The sequence below is a fragment of the Peromyscus maniculatus genome, chromosome 6 (genome assembly GCF_049852395.1).
Source record: "Peromyscus maniculatus bairdii isolate BWxNUB_F1_BW_parent chromosome 6, HU_Pman_BW_mat_3.1, whole genome shotgun sequence".
In the NCBI taxonomy this organism is placed as follows: Eukaryota; Metazoa; Chordata; class Mammalia; order Rodentia; family Cricetidae; genus Peromyscus; species Peromyscus maniculatus.
In genome coordinates this window covers 79,480,092-79,493,515 of record NC_134857.1, presented here as the reverse complement: position 1 = coordinate 79,493,515, position 13,424 = coordinate 79,480,092, and the positions used below count along the sequence as shown (strand labels likewise).

The window sequence follows — 13,424 nt, the reverse complement described above, 5'->3', positions numbered from 1 at the left end:
CTGTGATGTTCATGTCAGTCACTTTCAGAAATAATGCAAACATTCCCAATTTGTGCTTAATACAATTTTATGACTTTCTCACTCATAAATTTAATCCATGCTCAACTGTTTTTATTTCTAGACCATATAACTCTTTACAGGCTAATAAGTACTGTAATTTTACTACCCACTGTGTAAATAACTACCTCTTCTTATTTGTCTCTCTTGGCTTCAGGAACTCTTCATTAATTCCAGTATTGGGGATCGAGGGTCTGTTCACTCTATCTACAACTGTAACCAATTATTTCCCCTTTTATGATTTGCATACACTCAAATGACCCTAGGTTTTAAAATGTCTGTAATCACATTTATAAACAAAAACAATCTAAGATAAATTGTTCTGAATGAATCTGATTTTTCTAAAAGGAAAAGACAGGAAATAGCAGAGAGTCAAGATAACAAGTGTTTTTATGACTGATTAACTCTCACCAATGTAAACATGTTGAAGACAGAAACTGGCTTTTATTAATTTTCTTTTGTGGGGGGGACTTCATCCTCAGTACAGTGATTCTTAAATGTTTATATATCCATTTCACCTCAAGTTAAAAACTCATAGCTAAGCTTCATTGCCAGTTTCTCATTCGGTAGCTTCTAGGTGGAGACAGGATTTGAATAGTTAACAAGTATGTGCCCAGGAGACCTTGGCACATCTGGTCTGGGGATCATAGTTGCTGGACCTCTGCCTTAGCACAAGAAATGTTACCTGCACAAGGTTAAATAAAACAAGCTGTAGAGGGGTCATTACGCAAGAAACTAGCATGGTTAGCGCCCAGCATACTGTAACACAGAGAGCCCAAGAGGAAGCTGCTTAAATGTGACAAAGGTTATTAATCATATAGAGGAGCCAGTGTGGTGGGTAAGACAGGCACCGAGGAAGCAGGGCTGACTGAGTCTGGGCACCAAGGCTGCAGGGCTGACTCCTTCCATCTTTCTTTTCTGTTTTCTATCAGTAAGTCAAATGTGCTGCTCTAGAAAGAAAAGCAGTTTCCTTTGAAAAAGATTAGACCCGGAAGTTGCTCGTCACCTTTAATTTTCTTGGCTATTGGCTAGAACAAATTCGTTGTGTTGGATAGTTTTATGTCAACTTGACACGAGCAAAAGCCATTTGAGAGGAGGGAGCCTCAATTAAGAAAATGCCTCTGACAGAACTTGTGGAAGTAGCCAACCAATGACTGGTCTAATTTGGGCCTACTGCCATGAAAGGGAGCCCACGCCTGACACTCACTGCCTGGATGACCAGGAACCAGAACCTGGATAGTCCAGAGACCTAGGATAGAAAAAATAAAATAAAATGTTATTCCTAATGCTACTCTGCTATAGTCACAGGTCAGTGCCTAGCCCAATCATCATCAGAGAAGTTCCCACCATCAACTGATTGAAGCAGATGTAGAGACCTATAGAGAGTATTTTTCTGTCCCACCAGCCAGCTCCTAAATAATGATACAGACACTTACTATTAATTATGAAAGCTTGGTCTTAGCTTAGGCTTGTTTTTAACCAGTTCTTATAACTTAAATTAACCCATTTCTATTAATCTATATTCTGTCACATACCACCCATCCTGCTTCTTCTGTACCTCTTGGCATCTCTGTCTTTCTTCTTCTCAGTCACTGGAAGTCCTGCCTAACTGCCTCCTGTCTAGCTATTGGCCATTCAGCTCTTTATCCCACCAATCACAGCAAATACATCTTCACACAGTGTACAAATATCCCACAACAGAGACCCACAGCCAAACATTAGGCAGAGAGAGAGAGCCCAAATTAGATATCACCATTGGGTTCCTCCCCTTGGAGACTGGAGAAACTCACAGAAGAGGGTTCAGGAGAAGAATTGTAAGAGCCAGAGAGATGGATGATGCCAGGAAACAGGGCCCACAGAATCAACTAAGCAGGGCTCATGGGGGCTCACAGAGACTGAAGTGGTAATCATGGAGCCTGCATGGGTCTGTGCTTGGTCCTCTGCATATATATTATGGTTGTTTAGCGTGGTGTTTTTGTGAGACTTCTAACAGTGGGGTGGAAAGGGGTGTCTCTGACTCTTTTGCATGATCTTGGGATCATTTTCCTCCTACTGGGTTGCTTCACCCAGCCCTTACATAAGAGTTTTTGCCTAGTCTTATTGTAACTGGTTATGCTGTGTTGGGTTGATATCCCTAGGAGGCCTGCTCTTTTCTGAGGGGAAACAGAGGAAGAGTGGATGTGAAGGAGAGGAGAAAAGGTGGGGCAAGCCTGGGAGGCGTGGAGGGAGGGGAAACTGCAGTTGGTATGTATTGTATGAGAGAAGAATTTTAAAAAATTGCCTCCATAAGATTGGGCTGTAGGCAAGCCTTTAGGGTATTTTCTTAATTAGTGACTGATGAGGGGAGGACCCCAGCACATTGTGGGTGGTTTCATCCCTGGGCTGGAGGTCCTGAATTCTATAAGCAGGCGGAGTAAGCCAGTAAGCAACAAAACCTTCCTTCTTCCATGTCCTTACATCTGTTTCCAGCAGAAGGTGTGGCTCAGATTAGAGATAAATCTTTCCACCCCAAAAATTCTGGATTAAAGGCTTGTCTTCCCACCTCAAAGATCTGGGTTAGAAATAGACCTTCCCACTTCAAATTATGCACAAATCCCTCACAGGTGTGTCCCTCTATTTTGGGGTTTTAGTTAATTTCAGATGCAATCAAATTGATAACCAAGAACAGCCATCACACTTACCTCACTGCAAGTTGGGAAATGGAGGACCTACCTGGGGCTGAGAGCTCTGCTGAAATTCAGAGAGATGGTCCCATTACTAACAAGAAAGAAGGGAAGGGTGAATGCTCGAAGAGAGTTAGCAGTTACTAAAAATTTATGATAAATCTCTGAATGAAGTAGCGAAAACCTGAGCAGTAAATACAATAAGGCTTTTTGTGTACATGTATGCATTCTTTCTAGAAGGAGAAAAGGAAAAAAATTATGCTTAATACTAATCAGTACTGAGGTTGTTAATTTAGTGTTGATACAGATCAAACAATACAGTCTTCTCTGTTGACTTCAATGTGGCCAGCACATCACAGTGCATCTGAAAACTCTCTTCTTAATAGATGGACGTGGGACAACAGATGGTTTGATCGTTATCCAGTTGTAGACTATGGCATGGAAGTCATGATAGTGGCTGGCACAGAAATGACCATAGGTCTGAGAGTAGGTGAGGCACATGGGGATAGTTGCTATAGAATGGTGGGAAGGGCACAGGAGTCCAGACATACCATGACCACACAGAGGTCACGCATGTTTGATTTCAGTAGCATCGAGTATCAGGGGAGTAATAATAAGACAGCAATGATCTACGGAAATTTCACAAAAGAACTTCCCTTCGGTGACAAGTGGCAGTGTGTGAGTTATAACGTGCTCAGCTAGAATGGTTTCTTGGCCTTGGGGATGTATCTGTTTGGTTTGCTTGTTAAAGAGAAGCGGGGGGGGGGGGGGGGGGGGGGAGTAGCCTGGTCTGGCATCATCTCAGATGTGGGGAAGAGAAGCGAGTGTGAGAAGCTCCAGGGGCAGATGTTCATGACCATGCTGCACATGTATCAGAGAACTGTTGCTGAGCTGAGCTTGCAGATGAGCAGGATTGAGGCTGAATGAACACCAGCAAGAAAAGAGGGCGGGGCTAACAAAGAAGAATCTGCCGAATCTGCCAAAAGCTCAACAACTTTCGGAATCTCATTATTCATTCATTTTCTCTGTAAAGACCCAGTGAAGAAACCATCCTAAAGCATGAGTAGACCTTCTCTTCCAGTACAAACATTTTCTTTTGGAATAGTGCTTAGGAACAGGACACTCCTTGCTCACTGATGACCAGAGCACTTCTATCCCCAGGGCTAACTCCCATTGCCATGTCTCAAAAACTCACAAAGTTTAATTTAAAAAAAATCATAGCATAACCCCCTCTTATTGGGAGCAGGTTTTGAAAATTCAAGGCACTCTTGGGATAGCCCATTTATTTGGATTGACAATGCTCATAGGGCTTTACTGTGGGACACGCTAATGTGGTGAGACCCTGTAGAAAGAGCCAGCACACAGCATTTATTCTTCACAGCATCCATGTACCTAAAACAGGACATGGCTTTCTTCCAAGGTAGAGCCTGTATCTTTAAATATTACTCAAAAAAGTGAAATCTGTTAAATCAGAGTTCAAAATAGAATCATAAGTCACATCATCTGCTTTTTAGAAATACCTTTTGAAAATAATTGTAGGCCTGATGTCTATGTGGGTTAGGGTGGAGAGCTTATAGGGAAGAGTGTATTCTATAGAACCAACACAGTTATATTATATGAAATATTTTATTTATGTGAAGACCACTGAGTGTGACATTTTGCATGGTTTGAATGTGGTTTGGCTCTGAAGCTTCTGGTGGAATGTAGAAACACAGGCTGGAGAGATAGCTTACAGAGGATCCGGGTTGGATTCCTAGCACCCACATGGTGGTTCACAACCATCTATAACTCCAGTTCCAGGGGATCTGATGCCATCTTCTGACCTCTGTGGTCACCAAGCATTTAAGTAGTGGACACATACACATGAAGGAAAAGCACTCACACAAAAAATAAAATAATAACAAACAAACAACAAAAAAAGAAAAGAAAATCCTTTCTCCTATCCCTGGTAAGTGACATTCCCCCCCCCCCCCCCAACATCTGTGTTAACTGCTCACTCCCAAGCTGATCCAGCATTTGCTAACTTGCATTCTCGGTGTGTCTTCTGCTAAATAATAGGTGTATTACATTTCCCTCGTGGCTCTCACAAGGTAGAACCATCATAAACCTGATCACAGTGTTGGACTGCATATCTGAGGACAAATTTGCAATGAACTGGACCCCAGTCTCCTTCCTAGAGAAAGAAACAATCCCTACGTAATCAACAAAACAGGATTGCTGAGAGTTAACATATGAGAGCTTAAAATGACAAGCAGTCAAGCCTCCTGGCTGCTGTGCCCCAGGGTGCTGGAAAATCCTAATTGCTAATGATAGGCAATCTGTTTTCAGATCAGTTTCAGGCAGGAACTGACTCTTCCTGTGCAAAAAATTTCAAAAGAGCCACCAAGTTGACAGAATGAAAAAAAGTGATCACACAGGGGTAGCACATAGTTAATGATGACACAGATGAATCCTCATGTTAAGGAGACCAAGAACTGCCACATGGCACAGACGTTCCTTTTAACTCTGAACAGATACAGGCCACTTGGCTGGGAACAAAGGCTAAGGGGCTGTATTGTGTGTATGAATGAAGTTTTTGGGAGTAATTATAAGAACAGTGAAACAAGCAGGAAGAACAGGAGAAGCAGAGGGGGCAGAACAGGAAAATATAAGGACTGAGAATATAATGGAGTACAGGAGAGAAGACTGTGGACTAGCAAGGTCAGCCCACTGCTTAGGGCTTGCTAGTCAGGGTATACCTCAGACTCCCAATGAGGAGAAACTTGAAGCTAATAATAAGCATGTGGTTTTATACAAATCCCTGAGTAGGCTTTCTCACTTTTAAGAGTGGAATTAAGAATTTCTATCTTTAGGGTTGATATAAATGCGATATTGCTTTGAAATATACTTAATTCCCAGTGTATGGCAATACATAATGCTTGATAGTGCATTATGTTGTTTTTTTTTAAACTATATGGAGAAACTATACTGTTCTCAGGAGGACCCCTCCAGGAAGAGTCCCATTCCATGTTTTTGATCTATTTCAATCACAAGTAAACTCCATGCCTCACAGCAGCATTGTCCAATAAGCAGGTCCATGATGGGCAAGTTCTCTGTCTGCACTGTCTGGCACCCACTAGCCATATGGAATTTGAAAACACTGACAAGGAAGCGATTTTTAAATTTAATTTTAATTAATTTAAATTTACATGGAAATATCCAACAGTGTTGTCTTTAGGACACACAGTAGTCATGTGTACCAGAACATGTTGTGCAAGGGGACCTAGTGGCTTCGCAAGACTCTGGATCCTAATTCTATCTCTTAGAAGTCGTGTTGGAATCCTGTTTCTACCATTATCAGGAACTGAACAATGCTGGGTGCACTTCCCAACCATGACAGATAGCTTACTGTCAGCCTTAGTCATATGCAGTCTGGATGCACTGTCCTGAGGCAAGCACAAAAGAAAATGGACCAACCAATCATGGACTAAAACCTCAAAACTGAAAGAAAACAAAAGTAAATGATTTTCAACAACCAGAGAGCCTGCATGGGACTGACCTCGGTCCTCTGCATATGTGTGACAGTTGTGTAGCTTGGTCTATTTGTGGGACTCCTGGCAATGGGAGCAGGGCTGTCCCTGGTGCTTTGGCTGGTTCTTGGGATCCTATTCCTCATGCTGGATTACCTTGCCCAGCCTGAATACAGGGGGAGGTGCTTGGTTTTATGATATGCCATGCTTTGCAGATGCCCATAGAAATCCCACCCCTTTCTGAGTGAATATGAAAGAGGGATGGATTTAGAGGGGAGAAGGAGAGAAAGAGAGGGGGAGAGAGTGGGAAGGAAGGAGAGAGGGGAGCCTGCTGCGGTGGGGATGTAAAGTAAGTAAGTAAGTAAGTAAGTAAGTAAGTAAGTAAGTAAGTAAGTAAGTAAGTAAGTAAGTAAAGTTTTCTTTATATAATTACAGTGATGGAATGTCTTATTGTCTTAAGAAGACATTTAGTACAGTGCCTAATAGACAGTGAGAACCCAACAGTGTTGGTAGTTGTGTTGTGATAACCATGCTTATGGTGAGCATCAAGAAGGATTGGGGGGTGGGGAGGACAGAAATCACACTTCTTTAGAAGTCTCTAGCCCATTTGCTGACATTACTCTGATAACTGTTTATGAAGTGCCTATGAAGATAAACCTACTCATTGTGTTTGTCAGTAGGCAGAGTTACAGAGCACCAAGATGCCTGACCACTACTATCTGAAACATTTTACCATTCCCATTCTCCATAAAGAAATAAGAAAAAAACCACCAAAATTACCTTTGGAAGTCAACCATATTTGTATTTATTTCCAATTCTTCATTTATATTAAAAAAGATCTCTGGACCAGCATGGTGGTGCAAGTCATTAATCTCAGCATCCAAGAAGCAGAGGTAGGTGAATTTCTGTGAGTTCAAGGCCAGCCTGGTCTACATAGTGGACCAGGGCAGTCAAGGCTATGTAGAGACCCTGTATCAAAAAAAAAATTTTTTCTGGGCCTGTAAATGAAATGGGAAGAGATGTGAAAAACATATTCAGGTTGTAGCCTTTGTTCTTTTATCAACTTTTTGAGGTGACTGGGTACAACAGTTGACATTATGTGTCAGCTTGTGTTGCATAGATAGCTGGTAAAACCTCCTATTTTCCTTTTTGGTGTATTGTAAGGTTATTTCTAGAAAAGATTGGAAGCTGAGTCAGTAAACAAAGACTTATCATTGTCAATGTGGCCAGGCACCAGCCAATCCATTGAGGGATCACTTCAAAAACTTGGGAAAGGCCAACTTGTTCTTTCCTTGAGCTGATCTATTTTGAAATGCTAAAGTTTGTTCCCAGGCCTTCAGACTCTGGGACTTACACAGGAGCTCCCATCCCAGTCTCTAGGTTCTGAAAGCCTTGGACTGAGTGTACCACTGATTATTTAGCCTTTAAATCTGGACTGGATCACACTACTATCCCAAGTCCCTCTATTGAAGACAACAAATATACTATGATTTTGACTTTTTCCTCCGGTTTTTGTACCAATCTATACAACAATTTTTTAAGGATATATATATATGTATATGTGTGTGTGTGTGTGTGTGTGTGTGTGTGTGTGTGTGTGTGTATGAGTATAGGTGCATGCTAAGTCCAGAGATATCAGATTCCCTTAGAGGTGGAGTTACAGGCAGTTGTGAGCTGCCCAGCATGGGTATTGGGAACCAAACTGCATGTCCTTGGCAAGAAGAGTATATGCCATTAACCACTGAACCATTCTCCAGCCCCCAATAAACTGTTTTTTTTTTTTTCTGTTTCTATGTGTCCTATTTGATTTTTCCCCTGGAGAACTCTAATGCATTAAGCAAGAATCTTAATTATTATGGCAAATTTAGATTTTATGCAGTAAGAGTATTAAATAACAGGATGCAGTCAATTCCAGTCTACCAGTGCACTGACTTTGCTCCTCAGAGGTTATCCTGTTCTAATGCTTCCTCCCACCCCCACTTTTGGAGATCTTTTCCATGTTGTCTTTAATTCTTGGTAGACAGAAGTGTTGCCGGCGGTAAAAACCACACAGATAAACAGGCAGCTGGTTTGACAGATATAATTTCCAGTTTTCCTAACAGGCTTCCTTTATAGGGCAAGTGAAAGGTGCTCGTGAGATGCTTCAGCAGGTAGAGGTGCCTGTTGCCAAGCCTGACAGTTTGACCCCTGGAACCCACGGAGGGGAATAAAACCAGCTCAGGCATTGTCTTCTGACGTTACACATGTATTGTGGAATGTATACGCACATGAGCATGTGCTCATGCACCCATGTGTGCATGCACATGCACATACACACACACAAATGTAAACAAAAATAAAATAAAATGAAAGTAAAAAGATCCTTGGAAGAAACTTATCCAGTGATATGCCCTCAGATTACAGACATCTCTGACAAAGATCTAAAAGATAAAATGTAGGGGCCAGTAAAATGGCTCAACAGGGCACCATACCTGATGCTAAGCCTTATGACCTGACTTTGATCCCTGGAACCCCCATGGTGGATGGAGAGAACTGGTCCCATACATTATCCTCCAACCCTGACAGATATCGAAGGGAGCAGGCAAAAACACCTTGGCTTAAGCACTGCCATTTTGACTTTAGACTTCAGACTTTACCCTGTAGGGTGAAATAAAGTTCAGGTTCCTAGGCAAACTGAGAACTTTCCAAAGGCTGATCAACTTCCTCCCTAAACTGTACAAATAGTTGTTAAGCATCTTTAGTTCTCGAGAAACATTATGGCTGTTCTTAACCACTAAAAGAATAAATGAATCTGATTGGTTGGACTGAAAGGCTTTCATTGTATAAAGGTTGACAATGATGGAACATTCAAGGAAGCCCCTAATCTCTAAATCCTGATTGGTGAAAATCATAATCGTAACTTGGCAACAAGTATTTGTGATTTTCATGCTTATAAACCTATTTCTGCCCTTCCTTGGGTTGTCAGGAGAAACAAGTCTCTCGAGTCCCTGTCCTGCAGCCCTGATTGATTAGTGATCCACTTATGTGGTGATTTAATAAAATCTTTGATAACCATGTGTTGTCTCTCTCCTTCCTCGTGGCACATAACAGGCTAGGTGTAGCATGCCTTGGCATGAGCCTGCCCACACAAATACACACACTAATAAATAAACGAATTAAGAAAACAACATGCCACCCCAACAACAACAACACCACAAAAGGTAAAATGTATCTTTCCCCTGACTCAAGTTTGTGTTTTAATCCTGACTCTGGGATGCCATGTCTCCTAGTCCCAGTTGTCTAAGCAACAAAGGTGTGTCCTGTGAAATCAATCTTAAAATTAAAAAAACATTTATTTGTATGTGGACAGGCTTGTATATGCCACTGTGGTCTCTCTCTCTCTCTCTCTCTCTCTCTCTCTCTCTCTCTCTCTCTCTCTCTCTCTCTCTCTCTCTCTCTCTCTCTGTGTGTGTGTGTGTGTGTGTGTGTGTAAGTCAAAGCACGCTTTAGGGAGCCAGTTCTCTCCATTTACTCTGTGAATCTCAGGGACTGAACTCAGGCAGTCAGGCTTGGTTGGCATCAACCGCCCTTTTCTGCTGAGCCACCTTGCTGGTCCTTGCGAAATCAATCTTGATGTGAGGCCTCAGTGTGCAAGCCAGGACTGCCATTTCTGTCTTCAGGTGTGAACATGGAAGTGCAGATCTATGTCTGGGTGGTTTGCTATTTCCTAGAGACTGGGGCAGACATAAGATGAGAAGCTTCCCTTCACTGGTAATATCGGGGGCTTCAGTCCTCACTTCCACTGGAGTCCGGCAGAGACAAGCAGGCGTCTCTGCCATCTAGAAGCAAGGTCTTGGGACCCACTTCTGAGGTTTTGTTTGTGTCAACTAGCTGAGTTGATACAAACAAAATCACTAGCTGAGTTGATAGAAACAAAATCACTATTTTAGGCTTTGTCTTTCTAGTACCCATCTTCAAAACTGGAATGTTTGGATGTTCAAAACTTTGTCTCTCGGGGCTTTGAGGAGAAAGCACTGGTGGGAGTAGGGAGAAAGGTCTTCACTCTTGGGTCTGCTTCTTACTTAGAGACGCTGTACGAGCTAATTCTACCTTCTGCCCCCTGGTTCCACTATGTGTAAAATGTAACTCCTCTCCAATGTGTGCCAGAGGGAGAGGTTGGTAAGACTATACTGAGATGAGTATAAAAATAAAAGTGCTTATTAAGAACATGATCCAGCCAGGCGGTGGTGGCACATGCCTTTAATCCCAGCACTTGGGAGGCAGAGGCAGGAGGATCTCTATGAGTTCCAGGCCAGCCTGGTCGACAGAAAGAGATCCAGGACAGCCAAGGCTACACAAAGAAACCCTGTCTCAAAAAACAAAAAACAAACAAAAAAAGGGGGGGGGGACAACGTGGCCCTGCATGATAAGCAAATGAAACTGAGGCCATACAATGCTCTCAGCTGCTGACCTCCTGAATCTCCGAATTTAAGGACCGACATTTGCTGGAATAAGCCTGCATGGCTTCTTGGGAAACAAGCAGAAGTTAAGTAGATTATTGTATCAGATTATTATATTTTTATTTATTTATTTGTTATTGTTGTTGTTGTTGTTGTTGTTGGTGGTGGTGGTGGTGTGTGTGTGTGTGTGTGTGTGTGTGTGTGTGTGTGTGTGTGTACCAAGGTGTACAAATGGAGGTCAGAGGACAACTTGCCGGTCAATTCTCTCTTTCCACCACACTGGTCTTGAGGATGAACTCAGGCTGTCAGACTTGGCAGCAGGTGCCTTGAGCCTGAGCCACCTTGCTGGCCCAAGTTAAGTCGCTCAAATACTTGAGGACAAACATCATCTCGGTGACACATAAACTGTAAGAATCAACCTGTTTTGAAGAACTCCCAAAACTACCAGATTCATGATTATAGCAGAGGACCTCTATGTGCAGCTTTAAAAAGGGTTTAGAGATAGACAAAGTGCACCTGTCACAGTAAAGACGGCACAAATAAGCACACATCATTGCTATGGATATTGCTCTATATGTTGTAAATGTGTTGCTCTGATTGATTGATAAATAAAATGCTGATTGGCCAGTAGTCAGGCAGAAAGTAAAGGTGGGATAAACAGACAAGGAGAATTGTGGGAAGGCTGGAAGGCTGAGTCAGGAGATGCCAGCTTGCCATCCAGGGAGCAGCATGTAATGGCACACAGGTAAAGCCACAAAAAACGTGGCGACATATAGATGAACAGAAATGGGTTAGTTTAAATGTAAGAGCTAGTCAGTGGTAGGCCTGAGCTAATGGCCAAGCAGTTTTAATTAATATAAGCTTCTGAGTGATTATTTTATAAGTGGCTTGTGGGGTCTGTGGGGCTGGGCAGGACTGGAAAAAACTTCAGCGACACATCATAGCTCAGTTATTGTTTAGCTGTCAAGTATGTGGGAATACTTAAGACCCAAAAACGGTGCCTCAGTTAACCGGGGTGCAGAGAGCTGTGCCTGCTTCAGCTCTCCTGATGACAGTATTTGCTGATGGAAATTGGAACATCGACTGGAAGCACGCATCAAACCAAATATGTGCAGACTGAAATCTGCCAGAGGAAAGTTGTCTTGACTGGAGTGCAGGTGACTGGCTGGCTTTCCTACAGAATCCCCACCAATTTCTTCACCTCCTCAAACACAGGATAGGCTAATTCTTTGGCTTTTGCAGATCCAACACGTAAAACCTTCTTTAAATAGTCCTTATCCATTTTCAGTCTCTCAATTTCTCTCCTGATTGGAGCAAACTTCTCGATCACAGCATCCGCCACCAGCAGCTTATAGCGCGCCGTGTCCAGGCCTGCGCTCCTGCGCACCACCTCCTCCACAGAGAGACCCGACACCGCGGCATGGATCTCCACCATGTTGGAGACGCCGGCTCTGCTGTCCGGCTCGTAGGTGACCTCCGATGTGAAGTCTGTCATAGCCTTGCGGAATTTCTTCACGATCTCCTCCGGGCTGTCTGTTATTCCAACAGTTGCCAGTTTGTCGGGGTCCGATTTTGACATCTTGGCAGAGGGATCACGGAGGGATTTCACTTTCTTCATCGATGCTAGTGAAAAGAAGACAAGTCATCAAGAATGTTACAGTCTAGATCTCGAAGATACCAACAACACCAGAGATATTATCTGACCGCACAAATGGCACATCTTCATCTTGGAGAGTCTGAGCAGTTTATCAAATGTGGAAGTAAAGACACCAGAAACAGGTCTTGATAATGCAATATCCACATCATGTATTGGTAATGATTCATCTAGTGTGTAACTGGCACAAACGGAATTATGCTGGTTATATATACTGCCTATGCTGTGCACACTTGTGGGCTCCAGGGATGGAACCCAGGTCACTAGACTTGCACGGTGAGTGCCAAGATGGCTCTGTGAACACAATCTATATTTTTAAAAACTTGTGTGTGTGTGTGTATGTGTGCACAGATACATAGGTGCCATGGAGAATTTGAGGCCAGGGGGTGACTTCTGGTAATCTCTTTTTGTCATCCACTTTGTTTTGAGGCAGGTTATCTCTTTTTTTCCGCCACTATGCAGCATCCCCTAGGCTAGCTGGCCATTCTCCTGCCTCCACTTCCCACCTTGCTGTAGGAATGCTGCATTTAACCATCTGTGACAATCCTTCCACATCTCTACACAGAATTATATATTTACAGGCACATGCACACACACACACACACACACACACACAGTCATAGAAACACACACACACACAGAGGGGGGTGTTAAGCTATGTTTCATACACCAGTGTTATTGATACCTGCTTTGTTTATGGCTATTAAAGATGAGACTGAAGTGGGTAAAACAGCAATAGAAATCCTGTTTGCTAAAAAGGAGGTTGACTTCAACGCATGAGACACCCTAGCAGAGCCGAGGCTGGCATTTCAGATGCACTGCCCCATTCCTCCTGTTCATCTCGGAAAACCACCTTTGGGGATCATCCGTTCTTCCTCATTTTGTCTGGACTATGACTGAGCACTTCTCATTCTCCTGACTTGAACAGAGTGAGCTTTGCTGAGCCTTAGTTGGCCAATGTGTAAAATAGGGCATGTAATTTGCTCTATCAAATAAAATCTTGTTTTATATAATCTATTGACATATATTTTAGAAACCAAAATTATGATTTTTTTAAAAGTTTCTCCCATATTTTACAATTTTGTTTTTCCTTTTTGAGACA

At 42.7% G+C, this 13,424-nt stretch overlaps 2 protein-coding genes across 5 annotated transcripts in view; one reads left to right on the top strand and one right to left on the bottom strand.

The window, feature by feature from the left end:
- Window positions 1-13,424, top strand: part of LOC143273932 (2-Hydroxyacid oxidase 2-like) — a 393,436-nt gene that overhangs the window by 46,616 nt on the left and 333,396 nt on the right. The gene's annotated exons all lie outside the window — the stretch shown is intronic.
- The window catches only part of Wars2 (tryptophanyl tRNA synthetase 2, mitochondrial), an 88,209-nt gene continuing 83,078 nt past the window's right edge, over window positions 8,294-13,424 (bottom strand). For all 4 annotated transcript variants that reach the window (XM_076574703.1, XM_076574704.1, XM_076574705.1 and 1 more), the window contains one exon: window positions 8,294-12,291. In XM_076574703.1, the coding sequence (XP_076430818.1) occupies window positions 11,843-12,291 (449 nt within the window). In that variant the 3' untranslated portion in view covers window positions 8,294-11,842. The remainder of the gene's footprint in view (window positions 12,292-13,424) is intronic.